General features: G+C 35.0%; 1 protein-coding gene across 4 annotated transcripts in view; it reads left to right on the top strand.

The window, feature by feature from the left end:
* The window catches only part of ClC-c (chloride channel protein 3), a 151245-nt gene that overhangs the window by 27600 nt on the left and 101137 nt on the right, over positions 1–22508 (top strand). For 2 of the 4 annotated variants that reach the window (XM_081728022.1, XM_081728020.1), the window contains exons 1-2: positions 13136–13295; positions 21606–21706. In XM_081728022.1, the coding sequence (XP_081584148.1) occupies positions 21629–21706 (78 nt within the window). In that variant the 5' untranslated portion in view covers positions 13136–13295; positions 21606–21628. Of the gene's footprint in view, positions 1–13135; positions 13296–21605; positions 21707–22508 lie in introns of those variants that run through there. The other 2 variants (XM_081728024.1, XM_081728021.1) reach the window with 2 other exon arrangements.

Raw genomic sequence — 22508 nt, 5'->3', positions numbered from 1 at the left:
TATCAAAACAAAAAAAATCGTATATAACAATGGAAAGGTTAGCTGAAGATCATGCCTATCTTACGGTATGATGACGGTATTACTATGACGGTAGTGACGTTGCATGAAAGCTTCTCAGTTGAAGCAAGTGACCTGCCAAGAATGGTAGAATGTTTATTATGATAATGATGAATAAAGCTGCTACTTGAAAAAATGTTATATGCATCTGGAGGTCTAGTGCTGGATTTGATGATGTTTCCCCAAGTTGTATTCCAATTGTTTCATTTAATCCTACTGCTTTCTCAATGATGATTATCATCAGACACTTTCTTCGTTTACCATTTCCAATCTACTTAATATTGATACCTTTCTTTTGGTCAGTCTATAGGTAGATATAGCAAATTAAGTCAGAACTGCTTTTCCCTTCGGTATGTTTTCCTTTTTCATTGGTTCCATGTATTTTAAATACTGCTGTGATTTTATTTTTACAAAGGTCATTTGTTTTAGTCTGTTGCTACTTTGCTAATTACGTCTATGGACCACATAATATATATATCTGCCAATATATATTTGCATTAATCCCTTAGAAAAGATTTTGCATTAATCTCCTAAATTAAAGCAGGTTTTAAGATATTTCCTGCATATGCTTCTATAGTTTTATATACGTGAAATCTTCGCCAGAAGGAGTTATCAGCTTTTAGTTATAGGGTGCTCCACATTCATATTATTTGATTTTAAAAAAACAAAGTACAAAGCATGATTATGTTATTGATTTTAAAAATATACATTCTTTTATTTCTTTCTCTGTACTCTTCTCATTATTAGTACTTTTGTCAAAAGAAATGTTCAAAGTTCTTTCATTGTTGTACTGTCTTTCCTTACAGTTATAGAATAATTTGCTAAATGTATATCTCATAGTGGACTTTTCGTTTGCCCACCTGGATAATTTGATTGGATAGGGTAATTTATATTATTCTTAATCCCAAAAAACTTACCCCTAAAACCAAGAAGAAAGACTATATATACAATATTTACAAATATTCTTAAAAACAACTAAGTATACTTATCTACGTCTTTGACACCAATGATATCTAACAATACAAAAGAATCCTGATTATAGTGTCTTCAAAGTGTGTGTATGCTTCAACACTTATAAAGATATTTAAACTGGTGAATATAAACCCATCTCTACTGAATAAGTGTTAAATTAAATCAAATTATATTGTATTGTTTTCTTATATGACGGTAGTGACGTTGTTAGTTGACTCACTAATTATTAGTTATGTAAAACTGTTATAAATAATATTTATTCAATTATTTTTAATGTTGATTATAATTAAGTTATGTACTTACTAAGGTTGGTCTTATACGATATCTCTCTAGATATACAGTAGCTCTAATAAGTAGATAATATTTAGGAAGATTTTCATAATCCTTTATTTCTTTCGCAAAAACATAAACAAGTGGAAAATTTATCATCTTCCTATTTTCTTAGATGGAGGTTTCGCTTATTTTGAAGTAAATCTTGATCATGTCTGACAATACTTTTCATTACTGAATTAAGATAATTTATGATGCAATTAATTGTGATTAAAGTATATGGATAAATAATAAATTACTGTAAAATTGATTTTTAAAAACATGCACACATCACTAAATCCGCATGACCCTTACGTCATCTTGTAGTCTCGAAAAAATGTGTGTATTATTGTGTAAACTTTGTGTAGCTACCAATGTTTTATATTCATAGATTCAATTATATTCATTTTATATTCATCTACCTGAGGACCTCGCCCCCAAACCCCGACACTTGCTTGACCTACGCCTTGCACTTCCATATCCCTAACATATATATAATCTTAACACGTTCGCTGCGGCAGTGTAAAACTGAGTTTGGATCTCAATGCTACACAAGTCACCGTGTGTCTCGTTGAGGGTTTGTCCATCGGTGCGTTACGAGTCAGTAGTGACTCGTGCAGTCGTGCACAGATCTTACTTTGAGCTTCTCTGCACAGATGACGACACAGTATTTCAAATTCACACTTCAGCCATCTGTTTACAGAATCTTAAGCTACATTACGCTAAAACATGGACGCGTCCCAGTGACTCATGTAGCACGTGCATGCTAGTAATGTTTAAAATCTCTACAAACTAAAATACCCCAAACGTACAGAGGTACTAGAATGCATAAAACGGCACACCACAGAAATGAATATCGCACGAGCCACTGGTGTCTCGTAACGCAGCGAACGTGTAAAGAGATTTCGAGATATAGCCATCTTATTATAGCAAATTGCAACCTCAACTTTTCCCACATTTTTCTCTTCTAAGGGAAACATTTTTAAAAAACATTTAAAAAACATATCTATAATTAACATGTCTCTAAAGAGACTTCAGGATATAACCATCTTATTTTAACAATTACAACTTCCACCCTTGTTTTTACTCGCCTTTTTTCTTTCCTTCTAGGAGAATATATATAAACTCTAAAATAGGTCTTTAATTATTTTAAATTAAAAATTTAAATATCAAGTTTAATGTTCTAACGTTAACGAATTTCGAGATATGAACATTTAAGATAATAATTGCTAGACCTCTTTTTCCCCCTTCCCCATTGAATTTCCAAAAATCATGCCTTAGCAGTGGCATCAAGGCCGGGACTGGGGGAACCTAGGCCCCCGAGTTTTTTGAGTGACAAAAATACTTTAAGGTATCATTTATATATTTTTGAAAGTTTATAACAGATAACAATCAATTAACAGAGAAACAAATAAACAACGTAATAAACAAAATAAGAAAACCAATTAATAATTAAACAATTTTCCTATTAATCCACAAAAGTAAAATTACTGGAATACACCCATGCATTTGTAAACAGAGGCGTTACAAGTTATGTTGGTAAATCTTTACGCATTTACTTTAGATGTGGAAACAAATGCAGTTGAAATCCACTCAGAATTATATATTATTAGTAGTAGTAGTAGTATCCATGTGTTATTAGTTTGATGTCATCAAATTGTTCTCTAGCTTCCAATATTTCATTATGTTTTGTCTTCTGTCGTTAAATTACCTGATTTTCTGCATATCCTGTATCTGTAAGGAACATAGTCAACGGGGGATCCAGATCCCTTCCCTCCGAAAATTAAGGACAAACTGGAAAAATTTGGACTTAATTGAAAACAGGATTTTTATAACGTTAGTATGAAAACTAATTTCTAATGTTCACTTTCGAGTTCGAGAAAAAATCGAATTCGAGATTTCAACGGATTAACACGTTTCATGATCCGTAAATGGTGGAAAAGTAACTTTTTAATGTCTGTCACCGTCTGTTCATTCGGACGTCCCGCTCTAAAGATGTTCAGTTGCCTGGAGGCCTTGTTCAATGTATATACATCAAATTTTAAACTTAAAATTTTATAAGAATTCCGTTTTTTTCCTTCCTATTTCCAAAAACAAGAATAATTTACTGGAGAGTAAAAATTGAAAAAAAAACGCTATTTTCTAAAAAAAAAAAATCAGTAACTTTGTTCATATTTTATTGTATTAACGATCCTATATTATGATAAAATTCATTTCCAGGGGAAAAAATCAGAAGGGGTTGTTTACTCTGATGGATGTTCTTCAAGCGATTTTTGTCAAAAACAACTTAGGCGAAATTGTTATTATTTCATAAATAAATATTTCATTACAAACCTAAAATATGGCATGACTTATTCGTCCTGAAAAAAAAAATCACAAGGTTAGTTTACTCTTGCGCCGAGCTTTTGTCGGACTTTTGTTTTAAAAACAATCTAGGATATTTTGTTCATGTTTCACTAATAACTTTACAATATGGAATAAGCCTCTTCTAACGAAAATATCCAGAAAGGTAGTTTGCTCTTGGGGGCGTTTTCCTTAACGATTTTTTGAAAACAGCGACTCAGGAGATTTTGTTCATACGTACTTCACAAATATTTCATTATTACCATGACAATATAGTAGTATAATTCATTTCTCCTGAAAAATTCCACGAGGAGTAGTTTATTCTTTTAAGTTTTTTTTTTTTTTTTTTTTTTTTAACAATTTCCCCAATATAACAAGCGATTTTGTTGATATTTCAAAAACATATATTCCATAAGTAACTTTAATGTATGTCATTCATTAGTAGCTTTAATGTATGGTAACATTTGTGTAATTAAATTTTAAGATTAATATAATTACTCTGGAGGATTCAAAATGGCTGGGCTTTTATGTCAGAATTTTTTGAACTTGTCTAAATCACTTTCCACTATTTCTGTGGTGTTTTATTCTGTTGTCAGGAAGCAATGCACATTTCTTGTAGACTACTTGCAGGGGCTATCACAATGGACAAAGCTCAGCCACGTAGGCTGTTTTATTCTTGGCGAAACAAACTATTTGCAATAAATTCTCCTTTTGTTTTAGTGATGTATTTTGAGTTTCTAAACTATATAGATCACAATGATGTGTTCGATTAATGCCATTTTGTATTTTACATACGTATTTCAACCCTAGTGCACGCAAAATGTTTCGTCCATAATTCTCTAAATATGACATCCGCAAACAAATTGACGGGTGTATTTCATTTGTTAAGTCATAAAGAATAATAATTCAAAATAAAAATAACACTGGAGAGTAAACAAAAAATCAGGTCTGAAAGGGTTCATTTCTCATGAAAAAGTCCACAAGGGGTAGTTTACATTTGTGATTAGTTTTTTTTTTTTTTTTTTTTTTACGGAGATTTCAAAAAATGCCTTTCATATTATCACGAATAAATATTTTGGTAAGATAGTTTAAGAAATTGAAGCGAGCAGGTTTGGTGTGGTGGGCTGTATCTTTTATTTTGAACAGCTTTGATCTATCTTTTTTTTCTTTCATGGAACCCTTTCACGTCAAAAACATAATGGCGGAACTCACGAAAATAGTATTAAATTATTCGACAATTTATAATAGTAATGCCAATCTTTTGCCAATAATAGTAAGTGACTTATCTAAATTCTAACTCACTTCTAGATTAGATAGAGACTTCCGTTTTGACATTGTTTCCGGAACATACTCTGAGAAACGCTGATTTAAAATATGAAATATCGGCATATTAAATGTGTTAAATTACTAACTGGGATTTTGGCTTTTACAATACTGTTCACAGACAGAAAGAAAGTTTGTCTCTTAAATTAATCGTGAATGAAGAGAAAGTTCTTGTTCTTCCTTCTTAAGGTTATAAAGATTATGAGGCAGCACTTAGGGCAAGTCCTCTATGTAAGTAAGTTTGTTAAAATGTAAAATATTCCAATAGATTGAAAAAATCATCACAGTCACCCTGCAACATACCACAGACATATATCTGAATTTGGCAACCCAAATGTGAAATTTGAAATAGTATTTGGCCCAATTGCCCATATTGCATGTTAATCGTAGCACTAAATAAAATTTAAGTAAACCACATATCATAAAGAAACTCTCAAAAAGAAACTGTATTCAAAGTATAAAAGATTATTGGTAAATAAGTTCAAAGAATAGTGGCATGAAGAACTCTTGAATTAGATGTTCGCCATCTTGAGATTCTTTCCGTTCAGGAAGTTTCTTGCCACTAGTCAACATCTATTAGTCTATTAGTTGACCTGTTAGTCAACATAATCATCCGTCACGTGTTATTGTCATTGTAAGTAGATTGTATCCTCGTCTTCCCAGAGGTAAAGAAGAAAAAAAAGCAAATTTACAAATGGTCTGCAAACATTAACATGAAAAAGTTATAACCGAAATTGAGCGTGGTTTTGCGCTCAAACTCGCTTATATTTACAGCTAAATTCAAATCTACCTTTCTGAAAGTGAGCTAGCTCATGATAAAACGCACAAAGAATGAGCGCACTCATTTAGAACCCTGATTTACATGTACATATTTATAGATCTTTGGAAACAGGAACAAGCACAGAATGGAATGACATTGTATCGACTTCTCGTCGCCAAGTCAAAGAAAGTGAAGAGATGTCTCGTTGGTCCTGACGTATTGTGGAACTCAAAAGAAGGCTAGAATCAAAAGAAATGGACATAGTACGTACTCTGGAGTTTTAAAAATATCACGAATGAAGGAGAGTAAATTGCCAAATGACAAACAACCAATTCCTAAAATATCCTACATGAAATAACTGGAGAATGAAGTTTGCCTAGTTTTACTGTATTTAGTAGAAGATTGTGACACAAAAAGGTGAAGGGAATACTTAATTCTGATAACAAAATGTACTTTTTTCATCAACAACTTCAACAGTTTCTTTTAATTAAGGAAAATACTTATTAGGAGTTTAGAAGATCGAAATTTACGAATAATTCACTCAAATATTAAAGAACGTGAGTGACGTGCAGCAGCTCCAATTTTCATATTTTATCAATATAGCGCGTAGGAAATTTAAAAGCAAAACAGGAATTTCTTGCTTTCAAGATGGGATTTTATAAGGTTGTGACATAACTGTTTCCAGTTAGAATGAGAAATGAGAATATCAAATGACATTGTAGTGTGTAAAGTACGTATCCGAAGGACCCTTGAGAGTTACGTAAAGGTAGTACTGTGCCGTGGAAGGGAGGGGTGAGCGGGACGATGGTCCCTAGCGCCGAAGTAAGGGGACGCAAAATAGGGAGGAAAAAAGAAAAGATATATATATATATATATATATATATATATATATATAAAATGGAAGCAAAAAGTAATAGAAAACTGCTCAAAATCAAGGAAAAAGCAGGGTTTACTTTTGAAAATGTTCTTACGCCTCGTACCAGTCATGGTGGCGCTTCGTGGCTAGTCTGTTGACCTCACTCATACGTATGGGCCGCGCCTCATACTCTCGTCCCGGGCGCTGGTTTTCCACGACACAGCACTGCGTAAAGGTGCCCAGAGAGTGATGCTTATATCATTTTCTGTACAAGCCAATAACTCGGAAAACGTGGAGAAAGCACTTACCTCTACACTCCATGGTTTCATATATTCTTCTTCTTTATTCACTGAACATCTTGGGAGGTGCCTTCTCCAAGCGTACCGTATGTTATATTCTTCAACAAATATCTCGTCACTATAGTTTTGATGTGATATTTATTTACTTTGTTGTTGAAAATATGTCAATAATTAATTAAATATTTTGAAACTAATTTTTCAATTGTTGGCAGGGATTTGGAGTAATTGATATTTTCTTTCTCAAGTAGATATCACAGTACAGTGTATTTCTCGCGAACCATGTTGACTTCACCAGTTTCATTCTTTTTTTTAAGATGGAAGTTTGTATACTATTCCTTTAAGGGTACAAATGACTTTGGACATGAATTGTCAAGAAAAATGAAAATATCGGAGTACAATGCAAAGGTAGTTTGTTAAGTGTTCAAATTTAAACATTTCACTTCACATGACTGTTGCCTACGTTCGCGCAGAGTCATCCTACAATTTTACTTTTTACCGTTATAGAAACCCTGCACTAACAGTTTGAAAGCGAATCGAAACTGCTAACAAAAGTCAACCTTGTAGTGTGTCACAATATTACACTTTTTTCAAAGTGATTTCAATTCCCCTCCTCCTCAGAAAATTTGAGATGTTTTCAGAAGTTTTGCGCTTCTCTTTATCCGGCAATATGTAGCTAGGACTATCTGGAGATAGAACAGAATTATTGTAGCAAGGGCAAACCGAACCTTCTGTTATGAAAATAAAGGTGGAATACCTACGTTAGGCGCCGCATACCCTGAATTTGATATGTTTGTCGACGCGTATAATTAGAAAAGAATACGAAAGTTGCACGATTTGTCCCCCTTGAACTAGAGAATGTTATACAGTAAATAAAACTGAAAATTTGGGTCACAGTATGTTATATTAGGAAGTGATCTTACTTGCAACTAAATCTGTGTGTTTACGTGCTATTGTAAGAAGATATAAACTGAAAAATAAATAGAAAGAAAAAGCTCTTGCTTTCTGTCTAGTCAACAGTAATAAAATGAAGGAATGAATAATACTAGGATTTCCGATTGAGGGAATGAAGAGGTATGCTCCGTGGGGCTACGTGAGTAAGTCGTCAAGGTATATCACAGCATAAAAATGATATAAAGACAACGGTCTTTGCCACACATGTCTGGCATGCAGGGAATTGCTTGGAGTGAATCCTAGCTCGTTCCTAACCGATTAGTAAACCGCTCTTGGTGATTACCTTTAGCCCAGGAGAGAGTAGTATATTCCCCAGAAAAAAGGAAAAACCTATCAATAATCCTGTACAGAGGAAAATCTAGCATACTAAAGGGCACAATACTCACTGAAAACTGGAATAAAAAGAACGAAAAAAAAAAGAAGAATTTATAAACATGGTTTGAACGTACAAGCGCTCTGTATGATAGTGGTATTTTGGACAGTGATTTCAAAGTGACTGAAATCCACACAAACAAAAAAGAGATATTATTTATTTCATTAGAGACCGCTTCCTTCTACTTCACCCGAAATTTAGGTGAAATAAAACCATTGACTTCAGGCGAAGTCGGTGATTATTGGATGTGCTTCGCTCGGATTTAAAGAAAAGGTTTGAAAGGTTGTCCGAACCTCGAACAGCAAAGGTTTAAAGCCTCTTTAAAGAACCTTCCCAAGTATGAACAGATCTGCAGGAACGCAGTAATCACGGAGGAGATAGGCTCGGATACTTGAAAAGGAACTCAGAATAGTCACTGACAGCCGTATCACCGTGGATCGTGGATTTAAGAAATTTTGTGATGGAAGCTGTTGATGCTTGGTGGGGCTGGATCACCGGCTTCGCTCGGGACGATGCGACGGCCTATTGCCTAGGACACGAGGACATGAGACGGTAAACCTGCCACCCAGAGGGACACTCGGCCAGATACTCCGGTCTAGCTTCCTACCCCTCCTTATTCAATTCAATTACTACTTTACTTTTTTTGCTTGGAACTAAAAAAAAAATATTTTTGAAGAATGTGTGCATTTTCAAAATTTTTTCGACTTTTCAATATTCCACACCCTTGTGAAAGTTGGCTTATCTTGACACATTATTCCAGTTTAGTTGTGCTCTCAGAAGGTGATGATACAGTTAAACGATTGACGGATCAGTGTCAAACGCAAATAAAGAAAATCAATAGTTCGTTCGTTCGTTTTATTTTGTTCTGTTTCTTGATTTTTGTATATCGTGCTTTTATTTTTGTCAAATAAATGTTATATAACTTGGGTTCTTGGCCTCCGGTCATTTTAGATACAATGCAATATCTCCTTCAAAGTAGACTAAGCATTTTGAGGTCACGATCCAGCCGGTCTTACGATGTTTAGGATAGAGAACACAGGACTGGCTAGGGGTAGAAATCCCGTACTTTCGCAACCAAGTATAAATACAATCACTTGTGAATGATTTGATTGCCTTACTATACGAGGAAAGGCTGGAAACTTCATGAAATCACCAAGAAGAAATTTACCTGGAAGAACCATTTTAATACATTATTCAACTCCCCCCCCCCCCCCCGAAGATCAATACACTTTTCACAACAATGTTGCAACATTTCTAACCCTTGCAAATAGAAGATCTTGTCCTGCTGTGATAACCAGCCCTCCACCTCCGCAATGAGTGCCTCATCGGATGGAAAATGTTTGCCTTTAAGATATGGGAAGAGGTGATAGTCAGAGGGGAGCCAGATCAGGTGAGTAGGGTAAGTAAGGTACACAGGTGAAGCCCAGATCCATCAGCAATTGCATGGTATGGTGAGTCTTGTGAGAGGGTGCATTTTCCTGGAAAAACTGAACACCACTGCTAACTTTCCCCCGACGTTTTTTCTTCAGAGCCTCCTTCAGCTCAATCAAATAGTTAGAATAAACCCCAGCATTCATGGTTTCACCCTTTTTAAGATATTTGATAAGAATGACACCGTCCTTATCCCAAAACACTGATGCAAGCATCTTCCCAGCTGATCTTTGGCTTCGGAACTTCTTCCGTCGAGGAGATCTACTGTGGCGCCACTCCATGGATTGCTGTTTAGTCTCTGGATAATAGTAGTGCAGCCGTATTTCATCTGCTGTCACCAGACTGAGCAAGAACTCACTAGGGATTTGAAACTTTTGCAAAATTTCCTGCAAAATTGCCTGTGACATCTGCACCCATGTTCTCTTCTGGTCAACATTCGAACATTCAAACATATTTCATTTTCTAGTGTATTCTTTGTGAGCACATGGTCCTCATTCCCTAGTGGTTTGTTTCTACCCAACTCAAAAGCTGCATTTAATTTGTGGTAATTGGTATAATAATAATAATGGCAATCCGCAATTTTTGCATTGCGTTGCGATCATAAATTTTACTATATGAATTGCGCCTGTAAAAATCATCTTGTTCAGGCAATTCGGAGTGATATGTCTGTGCCATTTTTTATTTGTTTAAAGAATTCAGTGAATAGCTATTTCTAGACCAGTGCCGTAAGAAAACTCTTCGGGGCCCCGGTGCAAGAGGATATTTTCTCCCCACCTCCCTCCCCATACACAGAACCGAACGTATTTTTAATATAATAGTAAAAGCAGCAAACAATATTACACACACACAGAAATACTTTACTCCAAAGCAGCGGTTCTCAACCTAATTCTTATCACGACCCCCCATTTTATCACATCTTCTTGCCAGTATCCCCCTTTTCTGATTTTTAATAAGCTTGTGTGGTATTTTTAATATACCTGTTGCGGAGATTTCACGGTATCTATCTATTTCTATAAAGCCAATTTTACATTGTCATACTTTTCCATCAAATGTTGTATCAAACTTTTCTTTGACGGTAATGTGGTCAAATAAGTTGGCTAAAACTTTCGCACCCATTATAAACGATCACATATAAAGGTGAATATCATTGCTTAATTGTTTATATTTCTTGATTCAATTGTTAGGTTACTTAAACATACACGTGAGTTTTATGGTGGCACCTGCCACCGGTCAGAACCAGCGGTGCCAGATCTTTCATAATGATGCTAGATCTAGCATAATTTGCATGTCTTTAGCATCTAGCATCTTGCTTTTAGCTTCCTACCAAATCTAGCATAATCTCAACAAGTTTATCAAAAACCGAAAAACCTGGAGATGAGAAAGAAGTTGGTCGTGGGAAGAAAAAGAATTGCAGAAATATATCCTCTCCCATTGATTCATACAGCCGATAAACCATATAGACAGTCTTATTGTTCGAAGCAAGTTTGAAACGGTGGGAGGTCATCCCTTTATCGATGCCTTTAGAGAAGGGGGGTGGGAGTAAAATCAATTTAGTGTTTCTGAAAATGAAATAGAAAACGACTTTTATTGCAGACGGTAACTTCTTGACGTTAAGATTAAACATATAGCACACAAATGCAGGTGACTCAAAGGCCTTTTGCCATGTTTGACCCAGTCCACCCCAGAGATGCATTTTTTATTTCTTGCTTTCTTTTTTTTAGTAGCTCCACCCAAGGTTTTCTAAAAGACTGCGAGGTCATTTTCTTTCAAAATGAAAAAAATCAGAACGTACAAAAAACCTCTAGTTTCCAGAAGTTTTAATGTTCGTTTTGGAACTTCAATCATTTTTTTTTTTTTTGATTAGGTTAGTATGAACAAAAAAAGGAAAAAAATTGAAAGGCTTTGTACAAAAAACTTCTAGTTTCCAGAAGTTTTAATGTTCGTTTTGGAACTTCAATCATTTTTTTTTATTAGGTTAGTATGAACAAAAAAAGGAAAAAATTGAAAGGCTTTGTACAAAAAACCTCTAGTTTCCAGAAGTTTTAATGTTCGTTTTGGAACTTCAATCATTTTTTAATTAGGTTAGTATGAACAAAAATAAAAAAAGGAAAAATTGAAAGGCTTTTCTACATCCTGAGTTGTCATTTCTAATTTTGGAGATTTCTTCTTTAAAAACTCCTGAGTTAGTAATTATGAGGATCTAGCATAATTTGACCGAATCTAGCATAATTTCGATCAGGGTTTGGGATAATTCCGAGCAGTGAGTCTGGCAACGCTGGTCAAAACTTTTTCCGCTTTCTGTTTGACAAGTCGCTGTTGCCACGTTCTCACCCTACCCCTCTTCCCCGTCCCCTCCTTCTTCAATTTACCTAAACGTCAAAAAGTAGAAGGACGAAAAAGTCTTTTTACTCAGGATCACATAATATTGTGTTGGTACTGGATACAAACTTTGCTTATTTTGTTAAACTATTTTCAGACTACCACGTGTCTGTTAGTATCTAGCTTCCGTGTAGGCATTTGTATGAGTTCTTTACTCGTTTTAGACCTATATACCGGCACTTTTTAGGTATGCATTCTGCCGTTCCATTATTATAATTGATTTACGTAAATTCTCTTGCACTTCGTTAAAACGAAAGATAAAAGACTACGAAAGACTTACTATATAATGATGCAATAGACTAGGCTTCCTCAATCTATTTATTATATATCACGACCCCTTTTTATCACACCTTCTTGCCGGCGAGCCTCAAAATTAATTTCCTGTTGTTGTTAATTTCCTGTTGTCCTGTCCTGAAGTTGTGTTTTTTTTTTAATTGCTTTTCCTCGCTTACGGTTGTAAGTTCTATTTGTATTTTTCTTGTATTTAAATCTGCAGATTTTAATGAGTTTCATTTCTCTTTTATTCCAATTGGTTTTAAGACGATTCTCGTAGCTAATTTCTCAATATGCTTTTTTCTTTTTTTGTATTTGGAAACGTGTACAAATATCTCCACAAACTTTGCGTAAAGCAAATCAATGATAAAAATTGAAAAAGCCATTATAATTTCTATGCGTTTGCCGTAAACTAAAACGTAAATTTTGGGTTGTGTAGAAGAAAACGGATAAGGAAATGAATAGGTCGAATTATTATGTAAATAAATCTTAGAGAGCTACGGACACAAGAGTGCGTACAACATTTAAACACATTCAGAAAAGTTAGGTGCGGTGTGTCCGACAACATATACATATTACTTTAGTACGGAATGAAACCCCTTATATTTACTGTATATTTTTAATTATGTTCATTATCCTTATTATTTTACAGTATTCGATGTCTGCATAAATAAGTTCCTTACAGATAATTTTATCGTGTAAATTTTAATTTCCGATACAATTTGTGTAATTACGTAAGTAAAGATCATTCCGCACTGCCATGCTTAATTAGAAATATTTTGTGCGAGCACTGGAGAAGGGAGATCACTCAGTACCTGGCAAGATTGAAGCAGGTAGTGTGCAGAAAGTTGCGTGGATGTGTGACAGTTTTTGTTATCTTTTTCCTGTTATGTATTACAGATTATGGTAAAAACTAATCATATTTAATGTTATGTATTCTGGGAGAGTTCTTTTTGAGAAAAGAAAATGGTAAGTTTTTACTGCTGCTATTGTTAATAGCATACCTGACAATGGTTGACATTAGGAATATACGAGGCTGAAATCCTTCGTTTGTCTATACAGACAGACGAACTACGCTTATTGTGTAACGAATATGTTGCATTACACTTAAAAATATAACTTGTAATAAGCAAACATGGTATGTGAATATGCTTATTCGCATTAGTATACTCTGAAACGTATTTGATTTGCCAAGTGTCTTAGCGTGGAAACCGAAAGTGTATTTAGCAATTTCCTCGCAAGATTTTCCCATAAAAATTACGGCTAAGTTCGTATTTGACTGAAGTAAATGTTTAATTTCTCAACTTTTATTTCCTAGAATAATCGTAGCTAGACACTAAGCTATTTGGTAGTCATACTTCTCCTTAACTTAAGTTGTCTACCTATCTTTCACATTTTGCTATAAAGCAAAGCTAAAGCATAATTGCAGTATTATGGAAATTGTGTAGCAAACTAAGGGTTAAGTATCGCAAAGTGGGTCCAAAGATAATCACAATTAAACTATATTAGGCCAGTCTTCCGCAGATGGCGGCCCAGTATTAAGAAGCACATGAACCTGTTTTCAACGTTGTATTACTATTTATTTATTTATTTATTTATTGGAATACCTTACCTAGAATTACTCGTCTTTGTAATCGGAAAAAAAAAATGTTATTTTCAAACTTTCTTTGCTCTTTACTCGGTATTTATTCATCTTATTGTATTACTGCGCAAAATTAGTACATTCCAGCTGTTAAGTGTTGCAAACTACCCGCTATTCAGAAGTAACGAAAACAATGAATCTTCTTATTCCCAGCCAGTTTTATTAACAACATCCTACTACAGAATTAATTTACTCTAATGAACATTTTGAAAGGGGTTGTGGGAGAGGAGCCCACTATCAAATACATGTCCCCGGGATATCAAAGATTACAAAACTCATACGAAAATATTTCTTGTACGAAGTTGTCACACAAAAAGGATACTTATATTCATGAAGTATGGTATGGACTTCTTTTACCAGGCAAATCACTCTTACTGCCTTAATGAGTGCAGAGGAAGTTTTTGAGGGTTGAGTATAAACACAACGTGTGCACATAACTTTAAAACACAAGCCAGTTTGTGCTAGGTGGCCACTAGAAAGCATGAATGGAGTAATTGGCACGTGCTGCGCAAGATGATGACCGCTATTCACAAACGGGGTGTTATTACAATTTTTAAAAGTCAGTTCGTGCTGTAATATGTATATACTAGTAGGCATTACTCGAGCAGACGATTCTTCCAAATTTTAACATGTTTCTTACATCTTTAGGTTAGATTATACCTTTGTATTTCTTATAGCAGAGCGTGCACTAGGTGCGGAGCTCCATTACTACTTCAGGAGCACTGAGTGTAAAGACAGTGTGGACGTATGGCATAAAAAGTACAGTGCATAAAACGCGAAGTAATTTGTGCTAGGTGGCCACCAGCAAGCACGAATGCTATCGAACCGAGTCAGGACAGGAGCGCAGCATGCGAGCCCGAAGCAGTAACGACGGGGTGCGTCCGACAGGCGCGTCATCGACTAGGGTATATGTATAAACGAGGATAGTGGAAGATCACACACACACAATATTTCCACTATAACTCAAAGTTCATTTCAATATGCTGTACACTGATAGCAATTAGCTACTAATCTTCACACTCATTCCTTCACGAAAAATGTTTCGTATCTTATTTTACCTGTAGAACCATCTACTCGAGTGAACCCTTCTTCTTCTTGTTCACCTCAACCATAAGTTGGTGGGCAACATGGAAATTTTAAACCTCTTCTCTCCCAGTGGGAGAACTGTTTTATACGTCTCTTCTTTGTTACTGCACCTAGATATTGTATTCTTGGTCTTTCTTCCTGGTTTTCCCTCCACCGACACGGTGATCCAATCAGAGTACCGAATAAGATGGCCAAGCATGCTGTTTCTTCTTTTTTTGTATTATCTTCATGATCTGTCGTCCTTCATTAGCTTCCTTTAGTACATCTTCATTCTATTTCCTCCGGTCCATGATATGCGCCAACACCACATTTCAAATGGATATTTCAACTTTTTTCAGTGTCCAAGTCTTTGATCCGTAAAGCACCACGCTCCATACCAAGGTCTTAATAAATCGTTTTCGAACGTCCAACGACACGTTTTTTGATGTTGGTAGAAAAAAATTAAAAATGCTCATGTAATCAAAAGAAAAAAATATTTATTATGAATTGATTATTTTATTTTATTGAAATATTAGGATCACACTGATGAGCGTCGTAAGATTATACTATTACTACCTACGTTAATACTACGTACGATGTCTATTACTTTACACGGTAACTCTTGAATGAAAGTGATTTCTTTTTTCATTATATGATTACAGTGATTATCTCGCTCGTTAATTGAGTCAATCTGCTAACATCTTCACCGGCAACGGTACCTATCGGTAGTATCCACATTCGCTTCATTCATAAATGTACATTTCTCATAACGCTCATGTGCAACCCTCAAAACATCTTTAGAGTTATGGATGGCATAAGCATTATCCGGAAATAAGTGATATTCTTAATCTCCAGTATGTAACGCAACACAAACTGACTCACTTCCAGTTAACGTGGAAGGTTGAAATTTGGCATGTAATGAAATTTAAGAAATTTAGCTTTTACATCTTTTTTTTTTTTTTTTAATTTTTATTTATTTATTTTTTTTATTAGCCTGCAAATGTAAGTACAGGCTGGAAAATTTTGTTCTATAAAACGTCAAAATTCACCACCAAAAATATCTGTGATCGGCTTTAGAGGCTACCAAATCGCAAGCAAAGCAGCTTCTATCGCATGCATGAAAATTCGGGGCCTAATTCGCATCCAAATTCACTCTTGAGAATGTTACGAAATTTTATGTTTTAGTAAAGAAATGGTCACGAAATTTCATTTTGAAATTTCAGTAGACACCCTGAATAGCTGTAGGAGAAAATCCAAGAGGAAAATTGTTGAAAATATATTTTTTATATTTTCGGGAGGTAAAAGGGAAGGATGAAAAAATTCTATGTTATTTTAATTATTATTATTATTGTCATTTTGGGCATTAAATCTCATGTTTTACGTAATTGAAATTAGAATAAAAAGTTGAAATTTGATATGCTTGTATATTTTTGATATTCAGTATAGATCGGTATCTGGTATCGTTCAGGTAAAGTAAATCACCAAAAATAAAAATTATTATTATTACTCTTATTTAGTTTAACGTCTCACATTTCCAACTATGGAGAACTGAAAATTCTTCCTATGTTATTTAAATGGAATATCTTCTACCCCCATAATTATTGGGCACTTCCTATAGGTCTACAGTGATGACAAACTACAGGTCTAGTTTGCATATTTGTAGCCACCCGGAACAACCTCTCCCCCTCTTCAAAAAAAAAAAAAAAAAAAAAAAAAAAAAGCCAAAAGTGAGTATTTTTAATCTGTATCATTAATTCAAGCCCATTCATTCACAAGTGTACGTTTCATATTACCCTCTTTACTGGTTTTGGCAGATTTTATTTTGTTTTGCTTTATATTTATTTTTCCTGATACCCAACCATTAGCTCAATCACATGTTTCATTCATTTGCATGCTTTGTAACTGACAGTGAAAAGCCAGTTCACTAGTCTAGTCATTTCATCTTTTCGCTGTTGTAAAAGTAATTTCCAATTTCTTGGTTAACCTAAGTGTTGCGTCATTTACATGAAATGAATAAGTCAAGTAATTTTCATTTTCAGTGATAACTAAAGTGTAAGGATCCGAAAGTTGTACTTCCGATACGAATCAGTATAACTTCTAAATAAAGGAAGCATAAACCTGTATGCGATTTGTATTTCTGTTTATTAAAATATGTCTCCTTACCTTTGGTCTTTTTTATTCCTTAAAGTTTCTTGTTTCAGAAATTAGAATTCCCTCTTCAAATATGTTTATAGTTCAACGCATTGTTCCGTGTGTAACATTTCTTTGGATCCCACTAGAAACAAATGATGGCGAAAGTACTTCATGTTTGAACCATCCATTGTATCTTAAGTTCTGAATGAAGCACATTTCTTTGGATCTTACCAGAAATAGTGGTGCTGTATTACATCATGCTTGACGTATTGATTGCATTGTGAGACTTATATGAAGCACATTTCTTCGGATCTAACCGGAAACTGATGCCGATAATACATCATGCTTGACCCATTGATTGGTATGACCTATATCAAACATGTTGCATCCCACTAGAAATAGATGATGCAGATAGTACATCATGCTTGACCCATCCCTTGTATTGTAATATGTGTATGAAGGACATTTCAGTGGATCCCACCAGAAACAAAACAGATTATGTTGAAAGTACGTAAGGATTGATCCATCCATAATGACTGGTATCGTGGCTGGAAATTTTTGGTATTTGAGTCGATTTGAACTTGTATAGTATAATATCCGGTTTGCATTGTGTGGACTGGTCTTTAGTGGTGGCCGATTTCACGTTAGCTTGGATAAACAGGGTGTCTATCGGTCACGAAATCAGAAAACGGTCGTAAAAGTCAGGAGAAAGTCACGAAATTTAGCTTTTGGTCCAGAAAGTTTTTTTTATCTGTACAAATATAAGTACAGACTAGAAAATTTTGTTCTATAAAACGTCAAAATTTACCACGAAAAATGTCTATGATCGGCTTTAGACGCTACCAAATCGCAAGCAAAGCATGCTTCTATCGTATGCATGAAAATTCGGCTAAATTCGCTCTTGAGAATGGTACGAAATGTTACGGTTTAGTAAAGAAAGGGTCATGAAAAAGTCACGAAATTTCATTTTGGAATTTTAGTAGACACCCTGATAAATGGTTTCTTACTTCAAACTCAGTAACGTCGCCTACATGAAGTTGTCATATATAAATATAGCTTACAACCCCGATTAGACTAGTCATTTCCAACTTTGTTCGATATATGGTTTAGCAGCGCTCTTTTACAATCACTGAAACAGCAAGGAGAAACATTAGATCAAAGGAGGGGAGGGGATGACATAGGAAGATGGAAAAAACAAATATTGACAGTGTAGTCGTATTCATGGAGTCTCGTGTGTGTATATATATAAAATATTTTAGGCGGCGGTTTCACAGTTCCTCTATATTTTGCGAATCCTGAACTAATTTTCAACAAAGATTATTGATTTGCTGTCTTTAGAGAAGCTGTATTTATAAATTTTACTTACAGATTGCTATAATTTCTGAATTTTCTTTAATCTTCCAACCTGTCGACTCACTCCTGGAGTCTTGGTCACGGAGGTTAAAAAACAGGAAGAAAAAGAATAGAAACATCAAGGAATAGAAATGGTACGGACTTATCAAAGGAAGAGCTGCGTTGTGCGGAAACACGGTGTCAAGTACGTCAATAATCACCAGATGAAGTTCATCCAAAGTAAAATATAGCGGAGGCAATTTGTGCGCCTTTCTAGTTCCTTGTTGGGAGGTTGCCACCTCATGTTATTATTTTTATTGTCATGCCAATGCTGTGAAATGTTTTTTAATTACCGCCTCCTTTTCGTCACTCAACCATCCCTTGTCTATATAATATATATATATATATATATATATATATATAAATTTTCAGAAACTAGTCTCTCTACTTCATTTCTAGCTCCAAATAGAGTTTTTGAATCTTATATCCTGTGTTGCTTTTTTTTTTGTTTGTTTGTTTGTTTGTTTTGTTGTTGTTGTTGTTGTTGTTTCGATAAACCTCACATTGGATTTTCCGCTTTTGGATCTATAAAATGCTTCTTTACTCGGACTTTTTAGATTTCATTTCGTTTTGCCTATATTAACTTTTTCGGCAACAGCATGTTATTTCATAAATATCCAATTTTTCATTGAGATGCATGTAATAACTCATAAATTGGATAATGTTCTTTTCCAAAGTTTTTGGGGCTTTTAATAACACTAACAGGTACTTGACAACGTGTTTCCGTACAACGCAGCTCTTCCCTTGATAAGTCTGTTCCATTTCTATTCCTTGATGTTTCTATTCTTTTTCTTCCTGTTTTTAACCTCCGTGACCAAGACTCCAGGGGAGAGTCGAAAGCTTGGAAGCTTAGAGAAATTCAGGAATTACAAGAATAAGTTCCTGAATAGAAATTCAGAAATTACAAGAGTAAGTAGAATGATACTTAGAGTTCTTGAGCGTGGTTTTGAATTATAAGTTCATTTCAGTAGTTATCTCACCCCCCCCCCAAAAAGAAAAGAAAGTGAAAAGAGTAGGGTCAGTGAGGGTAATTATGAGACAAATTTCACAACATTTCCACGTTAGTCAGTTTACACTATTTTTGAAAGCAGTTAACCTAGGCAACAGCTTATGGTACCAGTAGAGTAACAGTTTGGTCATGTCATCTCACAAGTTGATGAGTAAGTGTCAAATTTGTACTGTCTTATGATTTCCTTCCAAAAGGGTAATTATGAGACACCTGTTGTACCTAGCTGTCTGTATATGATATTGAGGTATGAAGGAGTCCAATTGTGAGACAAAGAAGTCTTCGTTATTTTGTGTTTATTACATAAAGATACATATATTTGGCTGAGTTACAAGAAAATAACTAAGAAAGGAATTGGAAATAGCTACTGATGTAAGTTGATTCTAATAGGCCTGTAGGTTAATATTAGTTTCAGGTTACAAAACAGTCTTATGAAACAAATTTAGACCAAGTTCTAAACTGTTCACGAAAAAACAACTTAGGCTACTTCTATTTCTTTATGTTTTATTATGTTAATATGCAACCTAGGCTATTTTTTAGGTGTGCAGTTTTGAAAGTTACTAAGAAACAAGATTATGAGACTGCCTAAACTACAGGATACAGCTTTTTTGAAACTTAACGTACTAGGATACAGAGACAGATTCCAGTTATTTCTCAAATACATTAATCGAGCACGCGTGTCATAATTACCCTCCATATAAGCAAAATGAGATACAACAAAAAAGTTTGTAGCTCTGAAACGAAAGCCCAAGGGACAAATTCAACTAACCTATAACTGCAGACCTACCAGGCTTCCATCAACACCCATTGGTTTTACAACAGTGATATTACTGCACGAGTATATATAAAAGTTAATGATAGGCTATCAAGTTCCAAAACATTTTTTTTTAAATGAGTTTATTAAAAAAGATAGGTACATCCAAACTTTTGTAAACTAAAACTTCGTAGACAGAGCATTGTGAAGGATGTTACTAAATGGCTGTGCTCTTAATTTGTATTTACCTACAGTGGTTGAAGATCAGTGAGGTGTCTCTCATAATTACCCTCACTGACCCTACTTTTCGAATAATAAAGGGTTGAAGTCTTCATTTTTTATGTGAACTTCAATATTAATGTATAAAAGAGTAAAATAAAATGTTTAACTCAAAGTGCGTTGTAATTATTCTTCTCATATATTTCGATATCTTCTTTCGCTCACACCATCATCAGGAAACTGAATTCCTTAGAAAACTACAAGCTTATATTACATTGTTAATATTTTCTCAGAGCTGTGTGTCCAAATCCTCGTGTTTTCATGATCCTTTGGAAACACAAACTGGTCCACCTGGGGAAATAGGAATATACCGGTAGTAGCAGCTCAGTTTTCTTACGGATTCACGTACTCTGATGATAGTGTCTGCCACAGAAAATACCGAAATATAGGAGAGTAATAGTTACAACGTACTTTAAGGTAGATATTTTATTTGTTGTAAATTTTCAAAATTTTAGAATGTTTAGTAAATAAATACCAAGCATGAATCATGTTAAGCAGCGTTGGTCAGCAACATAACGTTGAATATGGATATTTAACATTGATTTATTCGTTATATATTGCTTTTCGAATAGGATTTTCACGACGGAGTTTACAAACAGGAAAATAAATTTGCACTGTTAACACACATTCTAATTTATAACTATAAAGTACATATCATGCATTTTTACAGCTAAAAATTTTATATATCCTGCAAAATTAGAAACTACATATCCAACACTTACTAATTGCTTATTGTCAGACGTTAGGTTGGTTATTATCAGGTTGTAGACGTTACAATTGAAGAGTTCGTAGAACGTATTCAGTGGTGTGGAAAACAGTGAAGCACGTAAGCACAGTGTATTATGTAGTGAAGAAACAGGTGCGTGATCATTGTTTCCTTTAGACTACACGACATACCCCAATAGAATATTAAATTAAATATTTAATTACGTGTAGAGCGATGAATCTTATAGTATTGAAAAATGTATACATTGCGTCGTTATTGATTTTGGTATCCTTGCTTTGCAGCTTCTGGCCTTCTATAGAAAGACATGGAAAAGGCTCCTTTAAGAGGCCATGCAACTATGCCAGTTAATTTTCCCCCTACCTATCAAGCTGTTGGAGATCAGGTGAGTAAAAAGAACTGTGGTTTGGGATGGGCTCGTGCTTTTCTTGTGCTTTTTGCTACGTAGCATTTAATGGTTAACCCCCTTTTCATTTCGCTGTCTTAAAGTATTTAGTGAGTTTTGAATGAAGTACAATGCGCATCCAGAAAGTAAGTTTCCCACACGTCCCATAGCTAGGAAACCTTATGTTGCACGAAGCGACTTGTGCACGTGAGAGAATAAGATGCTAGCATGGCGCATGTGCCAGCGGAATTTCCCTAGTGCTCTCAGGAGTGTCGTGGCAGTGGTTGAAGATGGACGTTCCTATTCCATTCCAGCTCCCGCCGTGTGTGAATTGCAAACAGTGATAAAGTGCCGAAGCAACTGACTCCAGAATACAAAGCAAGGTGCATTGACATTTTTGTAAGGATAACACGATAAAGGAGAAGATTTTCTGAACCGGATCATCACAGATGATGAAACGTGGGTTGCTTACTAAACTCATCACGCACATTTTGGCGTCATGCTGCAAATTGTCTACACCATCGACGCATCATGTGCTTGCTCATGACGTTAGGTCCATAGACCTAGTACAGCTGACGATGGATTTCAATCGGCGCTATTACCTGTGCATTCAAAAACTTTATCACTGCTCGCACTCGCGGTGGGAGCTGGAATAGGAACGTTTATGTTCAACCTCTGCCATGACGCTACTGAGAGCACTAGGAAGTTCCGCTGTCGCATGCGCCATACTAGGACCTTACTCTCCCACATGGATGCAGTCGCTTCGCGCAATATACAGTTTCCTATTTGTGAGACGCATGGC

The sequence above is a fragment of the Thermobia domestica genome, chromosome 10 (genome assembly GCF_964235325.1).
Source record: "Thermobia domestica chromosome 10, izTheDome1.hap1.1, whole genome shotgun sequence".
Taxonomy (NCBI): domain Eukaryota; kingdom Metazoa; phylum Arthropoda; class Insecta; order Zygentoma; family Lepismatidae; genus Thermobia; species Thermobia domestica.
Note: the sequence above shows the minus strand (reverse complement) of the source record. Positions and strands in the feature narration are given on the sequence as shown.